Below are 18382 nucleotides of genomic sequence, written 5' to 3' on the forward strand. Positions count from 1 at the left end.
ATTTGTTGAAATATTTAATTTTAGAAAATTTTGATAATTTAGACTTTTAGTTTGAATATAATTTAAATTTGTTGAAATTTAATAGCCTGTTTGGATCGAGGAGGGAAGGAGGGAGAGTGGAGAGAAGTAGAGTAGAGTAGACTAAAAATAAGATAATTTTGTGCTAAATCTACTCTACTCCCCCTCCCTCTCCCTCAATCCCAACGGACAATAAATGTATAAAACTAATTTACTAATTAGTTTTTCTTAAAATTTTGATAATAAACTTTTAGTTGAAGTAGAAGTCAAAACATGAGTTTTTTTTTTTATTTTTTTTTGAGAAAGAAAACATAAGTTGTTGTTTGAGATATTTAAGTTGAGTCTGAATTTGGTAAGGATGGGGTGCAAAACCCATGTTTTACACCATTTAATAAAAGATTATCATATCAGTATTTTACATAAAATTCAATACATCCTACCACATCTAATAACATCTCAATAAACTCCTAATTTGGTTGGATTTATATATGGATATTAGAATTGATTGGGTGTGGTTGTGATTATTCTTAAATATGTAATAAAATGATGTGGCATGTTGAGATTGGAGGGGTAAGATAAGAGTTTTACACCACGCCCTTACAAAATTTAATCTCATTTAAGTTTAAATTTTTTTGTAATAGACTTTTAGTTTGAATAGAATTTAAATTTTTAAAATTTTAAATAATAAATTTTTACCTAAATTAAATAGTTGTTAAATATTATCCCTAAATTTGAGGAAATATATCCTAACAAATAATATAACATTAATTTACTAAGAGAAATGATATGTCCACAATATTTTTACAACAAATCCTAAGTGGCAAGTTGTTACTGGTTGTTATTGTTAATTTGTTAGAGTAGACACTTGGCGCAACTTTGGCTTATAAGTTTAAAATTAGTATTGTTTGTTCTATGTAGTTTTGTACACTATTAAATTTCTAAAAAGAATGTTTTGTGCACATATTTTGATTTCGCTTCACGATCGGTAGAAATTCTGAACAAAGATACAGACCTTGATACATATGAAGTAGTCGCTCAATTCATGATAAATGCATGGACCATATGGCATAATAAATAAAAACTCACTATTCATTTTTTATAATAATAATTTAACTTGTTATTGTTTTTCAAATTTAAAAAAAAATATATATATATATATATATATATATATATATATATATTATAAGATTACGGTAAAACCGTGCAACCTTTAACTAGTACATATCGTACAACTATCAAAATATTCAAATTCCACCCTCAAAAAACACACACACCCAAATACAGAAAGTAATTAAAAATTTAAAACTTTCCTTACGGCATCCTTTGAGTGGCAAAAAACAATAGAAATTCACAAGAAAATTTCTTTAATGACCTAGTCCAATTTATAATTTCAACATCAAATAAAATGAGAGCTTCAATATTCAACTCTACGATTCCTATCCACATGACTAAAATTTTTCCAGTCGCTTTCATGACCCTATAGTATTAAACACGCAACCAACTCAACCACTCCTTCATCCTCTACAACCCAGAGATTTTTAGAAACTAAACTCTCTCTCTCTCTCTCTAGACCATCTTCTTCTTATTCTCTTAAAACTCATAGTCTTGTCTGTCCTTTTTCAGAGCCAAAGCTTTTTCGAAGATACAAAATGAAACAGAAAGAAGATCAGCAAGTACTACAGCACCGACAAAAAAGACTTGTACTCGTAGCCTTGAAACTCGCAAAACCCATCGCCTACTTTCTCCTCCTCTTGCTATCGTACACCTTGGGTTACCTATCATCCTCGAATTCCTCGCCTTATAAGAATGCCACGTCACTCCCCCCGACAACAACCTCGACTCCAACTCCGACCGCGCCTACAATCCAAGACCTCGCGAACTTGCCTTCTCAACTCGACCACTTCCGAGTCAGCACTCACTGTTCCAACCCGCTCCCCTCCGAACTCGTCCGACAAACGATCCTCGACCGCATCTACAACGCCACGTCACCCTTCGACAACTTCCCGCCGGTCCACGTCAGCTCCCTCCTCCGACCCCAGAGGCTCAAAGGGTGGGGCTCAAACGGCGCCGTTTTCGAGCACCTCATTCAGAGAGTGAAGCCCAAGACCATCATCGAAGTCGGCACTTTCCTAGGCGCGTCGGCGGTTCACATGGCCGGGCTGACCCGCCAACTCGGTCTCCAAACCCAGATCCTCTGCGTCGACGATTTTCGCGGCTGGCCCGGGTTTCGGGACCGGTTCAAAGACATTAAGATGGTGAACGGCGACGTTTTGCTCATGTACCAGTTCATGCAGAACTTGGTATCCGTAAACGCCACGGACTCGGTTTTGCCCGTACCGTTCTCGACCGGGTCGGCTCTCGACTTGTTTTGTGAGTGGGGCGTGTACGCTGATTTGATCGAGGTGGATGCGGGTCATGATTTTTTTTCGGCCTGGTCCGATATCAATCGGGCGTACCGGCTTTTAAGACCCGGTGGAGTGATTTTTGGGCACGATTATTTTACTGCAGCTGATGATCGAGGTGTTAGGAGGGCTGTGACTCTGTTTGCTCGAATTCATGGCTTCAAAATTAAAATCGATGGTCAACATTGGGTTATCGATTCAACTTAAATCACCTTAATTAATTAGCTTGTGGGAATTTTTGTTTTGTATAACAAAGATATACAAGAATTCACTCAAAATGCTAGACGTCGATGTTCAGCTATATTAAACGTTTTTTTTTTCCCTTATTTTATGATATCTTTTTTGGGTGATCATGTGAAAAATTGAGGGGATATACGTACACAACTTGTAATCAGATTTAAACCGTAAATAAAAATGTAGAACGCCATCAAGTCAAATGTTCGGTTGATGTTTATAATGAATTGTACGTTTACGAAGTTTCATGCAATGTTCTTCTATTGTATAAAGTTTTTCTTGGTAGATTTTTGGTGGGTTTTAGTTAGTTTAACTGGTAAAATTTTTTATAGTTGTATAGAAGATCTGATATTTAATTTCCGTCTACACTAAAAATTGAAAAAAAAAAAATTTAATTCTATTATGGTATGTTGCAGTTAGGTAAAAATTCAACTAATTAAGAAATGTTAATTCTTGATTACAGGTAATTTAGTTATTGGTTTAACAAAATTCTGGAGTACACTATCCTATCTTATTCTGTAATTTTAGTTACAGTTTATGTGAAATTGTGAATATCTCAAATTGTGTAAAATAATTAAAGGTGTTTAATATTAGTGTATTTTCCTTATTACACTAAATTATCTTATAGTACACTATACTATCTTATACACTGTTGTCTGTTTAATACATAAATACTTTTAGATGAGAAATTTCAGTTTTCGCAAGAACGACTAATATTAATGTGACATTTGAACTAAAGTTTTTATTTATTTATTTATTAAATTCCTTCTGAATACCAACTACATAGAGTTAAATTTAGAACACAAAAAAAAAAAAATTTATTTTCATCCAAAACAAATGTTTTTCAATGTTCAAGATTCCAATCCAAAATAATAATAATAATAAAATCCATGTTCAAGATTTGTTTTATTTATAACTTATCAATAATATTTAAATTATTAATTTCATGTGTTAACTAAATAAGTTTGTCTAAGATTATTTTAAATAGTTAAAATTTATGGTTATATATAATACTGTGTGTTATTGTGGGTTGTAATGCCATGTACTATAGTGGATTTAAAGTTATCATATTTACCCTATTCCATTTCTAGTATATACCTTCAAAGTGTTTCTTTTAACATACAAATAATAAAATATGTAGTAGCTAGTTTATACTTAATTAAGAATTAAGGTGTAAAATTAAAAGACAAAATCACATTAATCCTCTATGTTTTTTTTTTTCTCTCTAATCTTTTCTTTATTTCTTATTAAATTTTTTATATTTTAGCATTAAATATAGGGATGAAATCAGAATTTATTATTTGGAGTGACAAAATTATGAACCAAAAAAATTATGGAGATCAGGAACAAATATAAAAGTTATAACTAAATTTATATAGGAAAAATAATACCAGTATCTTGCCAAAAAAATATTTGTTTACTATAAATAAATAATAATAAAAACTAATTGTTTCTTAGTATATTTCAAATTAACTATCTATAAAAAAAAAAAAAATTTAAACTCAATGTCATTTTAAATCCTAAAAAACATTTATGACTGATTATGTGCTAAATTTCGTAGTAATTCGCTGTTAATGTACAAAATGAAAGAATCATCTTTGGTTTTGTTGCAAACTTAATTTAGATAATATTCATAGGTGAAAATTATCATTCCATAGTTGCTAAAGAATCTAGAAGAATAAACACAACTCTATAAACAAGTTGGTAGATTGTTGATCTTCTATTACTTGACAATCATTAGCACAATTTAGAAATAAATGATGGTGAGTATAAAACACATGTGTGCTTCTGATCTAATACCATATCTATCAAAATTTTAAAGGTAAAAATGAAATGTATTGATAAAATAAAAGAAAACACACATCCGCATATCCAAGAAGAAAGAACTACTTCAAAACAAAAATGAAAAATAACCTTACCTGAAGGCCCCTTGGTTTGCCTTAATTTTTTTCCTCATTAGGAAAATACTATTTTGTTTACTAAAATATATAAGTTGTAATTATATATATATATATATATATATATATATATATATATATATATATATTTTGTGTGACCTCATTGAGCCAATTGAATTACTGGGAGAAAAAATTTAAGAGGTCACGGTTTAAAAATTTATATAAATATACATGATAAAAATAAAATAAAATTTGTGGATGTTAGGGCTAGGGGTGCCATTGCCCAATTTCCATAAGTGAGAGACGTTGGCACATTGTAATTTTATATATATATATATATATATATATATATATATATATATATTTTTTTTTTTTTTTTTTTTTTTGGGTGTGACCTCATTGAACCAATTGAATTACTGGTAGAAAAAATTTAAGAGGTCACAATTTAAACATTTATATAAATATACATGATAAAAATAAAATAAAATTTGTGGATGTTAGGGCTAGGGATTCAGATCCTCTAGAGTTCCTAGGGTACTCTACCAAGTAGAGTTCATTAAATCCTAACCACTCTTTAATGATTTAATGGTCTAGATTTTGCCATGTCAGCATTTCATTAACAATCATCTTAATTGTTTTGTTTACAACATTTTTTTATTATTTCAAGAATATTATTAATGAAATGCTGACATGGCAGAATCTAAACTATTAAATCATTAAAGAGTGGTTAGGATTTAATGAACTCTACTGGTAGAGTACCCTAAGAACTCTAGAGGATCTGAATGTTAGGGCTAGGGGTGCCATGGCCCAATGTCCAGAAGTGAGAGACATTGGCACATTGCATTAATTAAATATCTAAGAGGTTGGTTGCACAAATTGGGAGTGAACATTACACATAGGTCAGACTCGAGAGGGACTTTTTCCATTTAAAACTTTTAGGTCACAATTAGATCTTGATAAAATTGACCATGAATTCAATAGGCTGGGCCGGTGGAATGGTCGGATCAAGTTTCACGGGTTCATGCCCATCCTAGTTATGGAACATTACATGTAACATTATGGCTAGTTTATGATAGAAAAATGTAATTTACCAAAAATAATTACGATTACACACGAAATTTTGATGATCGACTTTGACTAAGGAGTCCCCATTAGTAGGAGAATTCAATTAGAAAAGTTTAAGGGTTGTTCAGATCTATTATTTGATTTTGACTGGTAAGTAATGGAATTTGTAACAGATTAGTGACAGATTACTTGAAACATCTCATGTTTGAAGCTTCCTTTTGTTACATATGGTTGTTGCACCCTTTGTGATTATTTGCTGGGCTAAAGAAAAAATTAATAATCTTACTAACTTTTACTGTGCGATTGTTTTTTTGCAATTGGATATCCTGTTGTCAATTCATTAAAATACATGTTGGAAATGCTGGTTTAAGGTCTTATTCAAGGAACCAATTGCATGTACTTAATTTTTTTTTTTTTTTTTTAAACGTGAGAAAGCTGTGGTTTTCAATGTACCGATGTCATCCTTTTAACTGCCCGATTTTTCGGAAGAATTAAATTTATTGTATATTTTTTTGTAATTTTTATTTTTATTATTTTTTGAGAAGGAGATGGGGGAGGTGGGTTATAAGGAAGATATAGGAGAGAATAAGTCCATTGGCAAATTCAATGTTTTTTTGCTTGATGTCATTGTCTGTCTTCATAAATAAGAAAGCAAAATTTGATAAGTACATATTAAAATTATTCAAGGAAAAAAATATTATGCCTGAATTAATCATTCATTTTATTCTATAGGTTGCGTTTGTTATTTTCTTAGACACCGGCCACTAGCGTTTTTTCCAATTACTAAATTCTATCCATATCTACAACGGAAAAAAAAAGAAAAGAAAAAAAAAAGTAAGAGCACTCGAATTGGTCTCATTCAAATGGTTGGTGTGGTGTACTTGGGAAAAAAAAAATCTGTGATGAACTGATGATTTCACCTATTTAGTATTTACTCAATTAATCATATTTAAATGGAAAGAAAATTTGATGAGGATGTAATGAAAGCGAATGATATACATACAATGGTTTAATAATAAGAGCACACTGATTATATTCTTCATCAACTAAACAAGTTTTCAATTTTTTAAATTTATAATTCTGTTTTGTCTATAGCTTCTAATATTGTTGATACGCCAAGTTGACTACAAGACAGCAACTCGGGGATAGAATGATTGATAATTGACATATAATTGAATTAAATGCCTTCTAAATATGTCATTTCTTTCTTCTTCTACTTCTTAATTTGTTTGGTAAAATGTTTTTGAGAGCAAGGTTTAACTGCTGCACTTCAGTCCTCACTCCACAGCAAGATTTCTCTAATCTTGGGCTCATATTGTTGATGAGATACAGCCCACTGTGTATTTAATTCGAGAGAAATTTCGGGGATAAAACTTTGTAGCACAACTATAATTGTAACAATTTTGAAGTGCTTGATTGTGAATAATGGAGAAAAAACATTGGATGCATGTGAAAATAATTGTTCACCACTCATAATTGACAATTTCAGTAAACTGTGACAAAAAATTGATGCTTAAAAAAAGAATTGCACAAGTTGATGTTCTAAATCTACAACTTTTTGCCACAATTTGCTAAAATGGTTGATGGTGAGTAATAGACAGTTATTTTCAAATGGATCTACTACTTTTTCTCAATCACTCATAGTTAGATTACTTCAAAGTTGTGAGCCTCGTGACAATAGTTGTGGTACAAAATTGTATACCTAGACTTCCCCTTGAATAAAACACACATTGGGCTCTTATCTCATCAAGGGTGTGCCCAAGAATAGAGAAATATTGTTGTGGATTGAAATGTAGCAGTTAATACCTTGTTGTCCGAGAAAAAATCTTTATAGACCAAATTGAAAAATTAGATAAACTTTTAGAACTAAATCTGCTAATGACCTTTTAGGTCAAATGATATTTCATGGCATTTTTAACAAGACTTAAATATTTAAATCACTCGCCACTTAAAATTTATATTTATATAAAATTAGTAGTCATTAGTTACTCTTGAAATATGGTAATATTGTGTTCTCTTCTCTCAAATTCATAGTGATCTATTCTAGGGAACATCATATCATTGTACTTTGATAGTATTTAATCATTAATCTAAAGACCGTTACTAATTAGGGTTTTGTTATATAAAGAATAAAGGCCTACCTGGTTCTCTCAGATTCCTGGTAATCCATCCTAAGAAACACCATGTAATTGTACAATGAGAGTACCTAATCATCAACCTAAAGATAGTTACTAACTGGGTTTTGTTATATAAAGAATAAGGGCCTACCGGGTATGCCATACAAGATCCAAAACATCCCAATTTCGCAACTTGTAGCAAGTAGCAACACTCTTGGAGTCCAGGACAATGGCCCATTTAGATTTTTTTATTAAGATCCAAGTGACCCAATTGTCCTGGCCCACAAGTCTCAAATCCACCCCAACGGACTGACCCAAGTCCGAATGCATGATTTCCTAAGCCCAACACTAAAAAAAAAAAAAAAGGAAGAAAGCCAGAAAAGGAAAGAGGGTAAGGAAATTGAAAACGAGAGAGAGAGAGAGAGAGAGAGAGAGAAGCATGTTAACTAACTGTAGAGAGACTATTTAAATTAAGCTGTGAGAGCACGTAAGTTATAAGATAGTCTGATATTAAAAGCTTAACAGGGAGGTCGAGTAATTTTTAAGGAAGGGAAAGTCACTATTCCTTGTTTTTATGAGGGAAAGAAACGTGAACTGGAGAGAAAGAATCTTTGCCATTATATATTCCACTTCTAAATTCTTAAGTTCTGTGTATGTTTGGTAATTATTTTGTTCAGCAATTTTCTGTTTTTAAAAATAGTTTTCTATTTTCTAACACAGAAAAAAAAAAAAAAACCTCTTTTGTTTAACCTAAAAGTAGAAAACAAATTTTGTTTTCAAAGTCTCAAAACACAAAGGAAAATGAAGACATGTTTATACCTGTTTTCGATTTTCAATTCTTAAAAGCCCAATGGAAACACGTCGAAAATAACTGTCACCAAAGAAGGGGCAGTTTCTCTGCACTCCACAATAACATGGGGCTGTGTGTTTGCAAATGCCACGTGCTGGTAGCATATGCTAAAATAAGTGTACTAACCTCCCCTGTAAACGTAATCTGGTCCAAACACGAGAGAGGTTTGGGCCTAGTGTTTAATGGCAGTAGAATTGTTGGATTGTAACATGTGTTCATTTTTGGACACATGTCATCATCCAACTGGATCCAGTATAACAAAAGCACTGAACCTAATTTGGATCCAAAGATAAGAGAGATTTGGGTTCAGTGTCCAGTGGTATTGGACCCTTTAGAATTGTGACATATGTCCATTTTTGAAGATGCGTCACCATCTGACCGGGTCCGATATATATTTCAAGGAAAGGAAACTCGGCTTTTTAATGGAATTTTTCATGCAATATCATTGTATCAAACAGAATATATTTATAGTATATCAAACAGAGGATACATATTTTAATTTATTAGAGGACTGTTTAGGGATAAAGCCATTGTATAGGAGTTATGCTTTTTTTTTTTTTAGATAATTTCAATCTATGGCGTCCGCTCCTAATAATAACTATTTATAATCAAATCAAGATACCAATCGGTTTTTGATGTAAGTGGGAATTGAATCTCATATTTCTTATTCAACCATCAGAGACTTTACCAATTGAGCTAATAGGAACCCACTAGTTATGCACATGAGTGTGCCTAGTTCAACTCAATACATTCTGAGACTTAAAAAGACAATAAATTTAAGTGGTTTTTTTTAATATATAAATATTATTTATCTAACTTTTATATTTTTTATAACTCGTTTTTCTCACTTTTCAAGATATAAAAGAATTACTAATGTAGTTTTTGTATTTAAGTTTTATCAATATCTCTTTTAAAACTTGCTAGGAAAATTGACTTTCAATAATTTTTCAGCAAATTCATAACATTTTTTTTTTGTAACCATTTAGGGTTCTAATTGTATTGAATTTCTATTCGCTCAATATTTTGAGGGTTTCTTTGAAGATAGGGAAAGAATGCAAAATTCACATTTTTTTTTTCTTAAAAAAATAGTTATCTTTCTAGCATTTTGGGATTTATTTTGTAGAATTTTGAGGCATTTTCTTTAATTAATTCAGTGGGGACCTTGAAACCTTTAATAAAAATTTGGTACAAATGGGAACCTAAGGCCTTAGCCTTGAGAAAACTAGAGTAGGTCTCCTGTTGTTACTAAATATCAGTCTCAAATAGAGGATCTATATTTTAAATTCTTTGAGGATTGTTTTGGTGATAAAGTTGTTGCATGTGAGTTATGCATATGAGTGGGCTTCACACTTATTCTTATCTAAAATCTTGGAATGAGAAAAGATCTTATGTAGGACCTAAAAAAATCTCAATTAAAATCCTGATTTGGATTCTAGGATTTTGTATAATTTCAAAATATTTTATTTCTGATTTTATCAATTAAAAAAATATAGATTGTTAACTATTTTTCGATTTAGATCCACACGTATAAAAGGATTTAAAGATGAAAATTAGACAAACGCTTTGAATGTATTAAAAGCTTAAATTAAAAATTAAGGATTACAGCTTTTGGGGGGAATGCGAAGGGTTTCTTTCTTCTTTCATGGATTGTTTTTTTTTTTTTTGAGAGAGATTCATGGATTATTATTTAAATATTAGACGCTCATTAGAAAAATATAGAATGTGTTATATTTATTAGTTTTAAGTATTTTTAGAATATTAATCTTAAGTTTAGAAAATATAATAATCTAACATCATATATTGCTATATTATTATTAGTTATTTTAATAAAATGTAAAGTTGTATGATTTTTTATTTAATCCTACAATATTATTAGAACACCTAATTAATCCTCTAGGTGAGTGTAGTTTGCACACCAATTGATAGGTTTTTTTTTTTGTGGTCAACCATGGATAATGCATTAAAACTAGGAATTAACTAATTTGTTACGGTACATATCAGCTTTATCATAAACTATGATTCTTTCCACCACAAACGGTGGATTCACAGAAAAGCAAAAGAAGATAAACAATTTGCTCCCAACTTCGCCAATGCATCAATGCATTGGTTGGCTTCTCGATAAACATGGATTATCTACTTATTGGATATCACTCTCAATAGGTTCTCAGATTAAAGCATGAATTTCCTGCTTTGTTATTGTCAGGACATCCACTTGGACTAAATAATTGATAGGTTACAATAGGTTATTACTTATTAGTGGCCTGAAAAAAAGAAAAAACTAATATTATATAGAATATACTATAAGGGTTTTGTTTTTTGCTAAATATATATAATATTAGTTGGTAGGTTAGAATTACCTTAGATGTATTAATCAAACAGCTAACAATCCTCAGTTAACCTTGTAGCTGACATGACTTGTCTTCGTATGTTTCCCCTGGGCCCAGGTTTTATGTCTCAACTCTCAACCAGCACGCAATTATCTTAGGTAACTAAACTTGCATGCTTAGGCAATTTGTATAACCAATCGAAAGGACAAACGTGGTGTCCACGTGTCACAACCTACAAACTCACGTGACAATTTAGACCTACGAAGCATGTTACATGTGCTACATAGCTAGCCAATGATCAATTGCAATTTGTTCGTTTTTTCAATCAGCAATCGTAAATTCTGTGAGAACAGAACAGATTTATTAAACAAATTAAAGAAGAAAACGAATTAAACAAGATGTTCATCATGTATGCAATGCACCTGGACTACTGTGAATCCTGTCATCAGAACACTGACCCCATTTTGTTTAGGTGGGTAGGGTAATCATTCAGACATCGAGGAGAGTAGTGATCTTTGCAGTTTGCTGTACTTAGAAAAAAATCTCTAAATTGGTTTTGTTGAATTTTTCTTTAACCCATTACGTAACGGATCTAACCATTAAGACCATTCACACATAGTTTTAATCGTATAATATATTTAATGAGTTATGACTAATTTGATATATTTAAACAATACGATAAATAGTCTTATAAATCATTATGTAATAAGTTAGAAAAAAAAATTTCAAATTGATTTTTACGAAAACTTCTCATTTATCTTATACTGCGATAGTTATCACCAATTAAATTTAGTCTTTAACCTAACATAAGAACATTGGTGCAAGAGAGGCTAATATTATTTTCAAAATATTAGATAATTTTTAGACTTACTATAGGAATAATTCAATTTTATTAAAAGCTGATTTTGTGCCAAGAGTGTTGTAACTCAATTAACACCTCCTAGTATTTTCCATTAAAAATGTCCAAGAATTAAATCCCTTACTCTCAACTATCAAATTTATATATATTTTTGAAGAAAAAGACCAATTTATAACCCATTAAAAATGCATTTCATAAATTTCTAGTCATTATAATGCTCTCTGATTGTATGTTTTTATTAACGCTACTTTAAAGTGCGTAGATTCTAAAATTGTATTATCTATTTATCATTTTAAAAATTCATTTAGCAACTAAAATGAGAGTCCCAAAAAAATGGGCATTACCACTCTGATTCTTTTATGTTTTTGTTAAAATTAATTACATTAACCTCTCTAAAGGTTTTATAGAATTAAACTAGCCCCCATTGACATCGAAATAAATTAAAAACTTCTTTTAAAAAACTCACCCAATCCAAGTCAATCTCGAGAAAAACCAATCCATAGCTAGATCAATGTCATGTCTTCGTATTTCATAATTCAAATTTCGGGACCAACCTAACACCAAACCCAAACCACTAGGCCACAACCACAACCACAACCTTAGCCTTAGCCTGGCCTAGTATCCATCTTGTTTTTCATTTTGACATTTTGAGAGAGAGAGAGAGATTTTGTAGACCCATTCCGTTTCATAACGGGTATGTTATTGGGTATTAAAACAGTTCATGTGTTTGCTTATGTATAAAAGTGAGTTTTGATTTAAAATATTTTTACCATGTCACTTAAAAAATGTCATATCATCACTCATCAGTCACATAAGCATTAAGACTAATAGCAGTTAATAAAATGATCAATAATGGTTTTTTTAAACTTGAAGAATAAAAAATGCTTACTTGGAAGATTTTAGGAACCAATAGTGTATTTTGGCCAAAATAAAAACGAGTTATGTGTTTGAATTTAATTGAAGAACTTAATAGATGGTGTACCAATGTAACTATACCCGAGTTATGAGTATTAGGATTAAAATTAGTTAGTTTTAGTCAAGGTAGTAGAATCCAACATCAATGCTGCGATTGCTATATATTGCGGTGAGTTGGCTTGGTCAATAGAGTCAGTATGGCCTTTGGAGCTTAAATCAAGGATGAGAAGTCTATTAAAACTTAGATAAGAGGGGATGGACATGGTCGAAGCTCATATCGAAGGGGGTTGGATGCTAAGAAGCTCAAATATGAGGGGATGGATCCTCACCAGAGCTTATATACTTGAAGATGATACATGTTGTTGGAACCTAGATTGGAGGGATGAGTAAAAGTATAGACAATTCATATATTTCACTCAATATTGGTTCATTTCAAAGTGCAAAATTATGGCACTAATGCTAATTAAAAACTTCATTTAAAGACACACGAGAACCAGTTAAATTGAACCATCTATCTATTCTTACACACCCCTTGAATAATCAGAATGAATTACACGAGACACAAGTGAGATAAGTTTCAGTCATTAAAAAAAAAAATAGTCATACAAAATGCAAAATGGGAGAGAATGAGCTACTTGATGACGTCTTTGATATACAAAGTGTTCCTTCACACCAAGTAGTAGGTATTTTTTTACGTGCAGCCACACGTGTTAAATTACACTCTAAATAAATCGCATGAGGTAAATTCACAAAGTGGCAATCAATTTTCCTATTTTCAAAAATTCCAATAGACCATGAGCCTATTTCCACACTCTATAGTCTATATACGACAAAGAAATGATTCGATTACAGTACAACAAGTCCGAGTCCCTAATGCAGAAGCAACTCAATCTAGATTAAAGACTATATATTATATAATTAAATGCAAAACTATATTATACCACGTGTTTTATGGTGCTTTCAAGAAATCTATATTTATGGTGCTTTTAAGAAATCTATGAGATGGATTTTACCACGTGTTTTTCTTTTCTGGCTAGCTGCCAAGAAATATAAGCGTGCGTTTACGTTTAAAGTTTAAACCGGGCTTTTAGCCTCTTTCTTCTTCTTCTTCTTCTTCTTCTTCTTCTTCTTCTTTTTTCTTTTTTTTTTTTTTTTTTTTTATTTTTTTTTTTTTTTTTAAGGAGTCCAAATCTTCTGTTCCACTTTTTTTAGTAGGTTTCTTGGGTGCTGTTTATGTACTATTAAACTCATTTTTTTTATAAAATTTTAAATAAATTTTAGTTTTATAGTACTATTCACATATCTAAAATTGTTTTATAGTACTATTCACATATTTAAAATTATTAATGTTCTTAATAATAAATTTTTAATTTTTAACAAATAAATGATATTTAAACACAGTGAAAATTTCTTAAAAAAGCAATTGAGACAAGGGTTTGGGTTTTTTTTTCAAATTTTTTTTTTTAACTTTTTACCACAAAGAGTTTATCCTCTTTGTCGGGTTTTGAGTTTTCAGATGATTTTCTCTTTCATAGTATGGGAAAAAGAAAAAACAGTCTAACACCCGTGCGTAAATCACTTTCAATTAGCTAATCACGACTATAATAGACTAGAAAAGTTAAGACAGAGATCTGTTGGAAAAAAAATTCATTTTTAATTATTTGTTTTATTGGATGCTTTTCACATGAGATAATTAAACAGACTTTTTGGAAAGATTGGTACCCACTATCAGACTTTTCTTTTTTTGGAGAATATCCCACTATCAGACTTTGTTCTTCTCTTTTGGTTTGGCAGATAGACTTTATATATAGTTACTTCATGTTTCCTCTTGATTGGCTTGGGGATTCATTTTTGTAAACAATAATCAATAACCAAAGATAATTTGCTAGATCTGGTAAATATATAATTAAGAAAGGTGGATGTCTTAAAAGTTAAATCTATATTTTTTATTTCACAAGATAAAGTATCAAATTGTTGGAATATAAAAGCAAAAGAGAATAGAAAGCTTCACGTACTTGTCAAATATTAAATTTCAAAATCACAAAAAAGAAGGAATATTACTGGTCATTTGAGAAAGGCAAAACCACATTATTGTAGCTACAAGTACTGTTTGATTAACCCATAAAAAAAGAAAAGAAAAAAAAGTATAGGAGAATCTGCCAACTGATTAAAAAAAACGTCTATGCATGAAATTCCTTAATAATAATAATAATAAACACCCTTTCATTCCAATACAAAACGTGTGATATGCCATTTTAGTCCTATCCGATCAAGCTAAATGCTAAAAATTTCAACTTTGAAACAATTCTTAGAGAAAAATTGTCCCCTAGCTCATCTCGATAAATAAAAAAAAGCATGAAGCATGCCATTGTTCTAGAAGGATTGATGACATGTATATGTGCCAAAGTCAAATTATTGAGTACGGAATACATTATCTTATATATGGTGGATATAGCAAAAAGACCTCTCGTTTTCTTAAATTTTTGGCCGTAAAATAAATGAGGTTATCTTCATCCATATATGTGCATGGTCCACTTATATTTGTCTTCACCTTAGTGTTTTTTGATATTTTATAATTTATTTTTCTCTGCTAAATATTTAATTGGTCTTCAACTTTCACCCCCCCACATCATATCTTTAACCCCACAAAATTAACCTTAAATTAAATGGCACATTTTTATAGTGCGTTGTTTTAACATAGAGTAGTTGGCATATTAGTGGTGGGGTACTAGATTCCTTTGGCCTTTGTCCCAAACACACCCTTTCGATTTCGTCCACAAAACAAGCAAACATATTTTGATATTTCCGGCCAAGAAAAACAAAAAACACACCGGTCCCCCACCGTTACAAATGCCTTCTAAACCATACCCCATCTATTTGCCTTCAATTATTACACACTGCCTATAGAAACGTGCATGGAAATTATTTACTTTGTCATCTCTAACTTTTTTACTTTTTTACTTCTTTTTTTTTTTTTTTTTTTGTGGTTCCTACATCTACTGTGCCATAAACACGGGGAACATGAAAAGTCCTTACATACATGACGATCGACACAACACAAACAGTATGTACAACAACTTCTTTAATTTCTACGAATATTGCCAACTTTTATTAAAGGCTTATGAGTACAACAACAAAGTAGGAGAAAAAAGAAAAAAGAAATATATATATAAATAAACAAAAAAAAAAAGCAAATTAAGTTAAACATTACCTCCTTAATTACATAAAATTTGTGATGCAAAACAAAATTAACACATTTATATTATATTATATATATATATATATATATATATATAATTATTGATAAAAGTAGCAATTGAGATCTAAATTAATTACTGCTCTAATCTTCCGAGAAGTGCAGATTTGAGTGCCTCTTCGGCTCTCAATCCTTCAGGAACTTTAACCACAACATCCTGAAGCATGAGCTCATTGACACAGGACATACTGGCATGGTGGACTTGGAACTCTAGGTCACGTAGTGCACCCATTAAACGAGCTCCTGGGTAATTAACATTCTCCGATTGAACCCTAATCATGGCATCGGGTCCAACCATCTTGACCTCAACTTCAAGAACTGACCCAGAGTTTGTATTAACAGGCCTGGTTTGGTCTACTGAGGTGGTAGTGCTTTGATTGTCCATTGTATCAGTCATTTCTAGCTTCACCTTCTTGGACTCTCTTTGGAGCTGTGACTCCAACTCATCGATCTTGGTCTTCAATTCATTGATGTAAGACACGGCGTCAGATAACAATGAAGCCTTGTCCATCCTTGACACGTTGGGAACCACGGCTCGTAGAGCATAGAACCTGTGGTTCAGCTTCTCTCTTCTCTGGCGCTCTGCCTCCACATGGTTCAATGGTGTGTCACGCCCCAGACCTGGCTTTCTTCCTCTCTTCTTGGGAGTTCTTTTCTCTATGTTGTTCACAGCAATTAGTGGACAATCAGAATCAGAGTGCTCTGAGTCCACGTACGAGGATTGTCCACCTAATTTGACACATTCTTTCTTTGCTGATCCTTCTAATACCCCTCCCTTTCTGTGCTCTTCTTGAGAATCATCATCTTCTTGTATGCCAGCAATTATGCCAATATCAGCGAAAGAAATGTTTCGGTCAAGAAACTGTATTGGGCTTGGGGAGCTTTGGTTTGCTTGCTTAGGTACTAAGCCAATTAGATCTGACCCAAAAAAGGACTTGACTTGTTGGACTAAACCCCAGTTCTCTCTGATTATATCCTGAGAACCCAGTTCAAGAACCCCACAAGAAGTTGGGATACAAACCAAAGTCTCAATCCCGTGCATTTGAGCTTCTTTGGCTCTCTCACAATTGTAGAACTGAAGCTCATGGCCACCAGTTAACCACACAAGAGAGTTAGTACCAAAGGCTTTGCCGAGCACACCATCGCCAACAGAGAAAGAGCGAGTTAGCGACATGACGTAGAACCATTCGGTGTCAGTGACATCGGCGTTGATATACATGTGATCAAGACTGTTGTCGTTGTTGGTGGTGGTGGTGGTGCTGAGGATGGAGGATTGGATGTCCCTCATGAATTTTCTTCTCTCGGAGTGTAGCATTGAAATGGGGTAGTGGGTGTTGATGTGGGAGAGTTTAGGTGATGTGTCTTTGGTGCCTTGGAAATGGCCATCAGCCCAAGACAGGAAGAGGTGGTGACCATTGTCACTAGCGTTTGTGGTTTGCCAGAAAATGGCATAAGCCCACCACTCTGGTTGGCTTTGGACAATGAATTGGAGCCTTTGTTGGAGAGTTGGTGGGGTTTCTTGGGGCAAAGAGACCAGAGAGGAAGATGAGGAGGGGGAGATTATTAGCTCTTCCATGGTTTTGTTGTGTCAAGAGAGGAAAAGGAATTAAAAATGTGGGTAATTGAGGGAGTGGGAAGTGTGAGGACCTAAACCATTCAAGGGTGAGGAAGAGAGAGAGAGAGAGAGTAGAGGCAGCCAAAAAAATTGCTAATAGTACCAAATTCGCGCAAAGAGGCAACAGAGTTAGTACGAGAAAAAGAATCAAAATGCTAGGACACTTTAACAACGGGGAGAGTGAGAGAGAGTTGCAAGCGAATCATAAAAGGTAGGGATCGGAGGGGGGATTATATGAGGGGAACAGCAAGAGGTGTAAGTTTGGTGGTGAAGGGTGGGGTATATGGGGTCCAAAATAGCTTAATAGGTAGTCACTATTGGCCAACGCTAGCACGTGAAATGAAAGCGAATGACTGATGGGGTAACAGACTACGGAGGCCTTGTGGGGTCGTTCTCTTACATAAATCAATGAATGAACTTTGATAAGAGATCCCAAATTTGGGATACAAATACAATGGTTATTTTCTGCCCTCACGTATGGTCGTATATACTAGAAATTATTTGGTGCATCTGCAGGACTCTAAAGTGGTCCTCTCGATCTTTGCTAAAAAAAAGATAAAAAAAAGTAGTCCTCGACTTATTAAATAATATTATTTATAAAAAGTGCGAGTCAAATTTTTAACCAATAAAAAACTGTTAAGTAATATTATATTTGCATAAATAACAACGTTTTATTAGTTAGAAAAATCAGAAAGATTGTTTTAACAATCCTCCTGATGACCTAATAATTTCTCTATATACTTCAACAAAAATATGGTTATAAATATCAATTTTTGGATTCTGAGATTGGGTGCACCATGCAATTATTACATGGTTGTAAGATGCA

The 18382-nt window shown here is 32.3% G+C and overlaps 2 protein-coding genes across 2 annotated transcripts; one reads left to right on the forward strand and one right to left on the reverse strand.

Moving 5' to 3' along the window:
* Positions 1–1516: 1516 nt before the first annotated feature.
* Positions 1517–2881, forward strand: LOC142638970 (uncharacterized). Its single transcript, XM_075813046.1, has one exon. It carries the CDS (start codon positions 1668–1670, stop codon positions 2625–2627), a length of 960 nt encoding a protein of 319 aa, XP_075669161.1. The 5' UTR covers positions 1517–1667; the 3' UTR covers positions 2628–2881.
* A 12998-nt stretch (positions 2882–15879) lies between these two features.
* Positions 15880–17758, reverse strand: LOC142638371 (transcription factor bHLH14). The gene has a single exon (XM_075812394.1). It carries the CDS (start codon positions 17515–17517, stop codon positions 16018–16020), a length of 1500 nt encoding a protein of 499 aa, XP_075668509.1. The 5' UTR covers positions 17518–17758; the 3' UTR covers positions 15880–16017.
* Between the last annotated feature and the right edge of the window lie 624 nt (positions 17759–18382).

Source organism: Castanea sativa, chromosome 6 (genome assembly GCF_040712315.1).
Source record: "Castanea sativa cultivar Marrone di Chiusa Pesio chromosome 6, ASM4071231v1".
Taxonomy (NCBI): domain Eukaryota; kingdom Viridiplantae; phylum Streptophyta; class Magnoliopsida; order Fagales; family Fagaceae; genus Castanea; species Castanea sativa.

Bases quoted from the DNA above. Each gene is read 5' to 3' on its own strand.
- LOC142638970 (XM_075813046.1), top strand. From the start codon at position 1,668: ATGAAACAGAAAGAAGATCAGCAAGTACTACAGCACCGACAAAAAAGA.
- LOC142638371 (XM_075812394.1), bottom strand. From the start codon at position 17,517: ATGGAAGAGCTAATAATCTCCCCCTCCTCATCTTCCTCTCTGGTCTCT.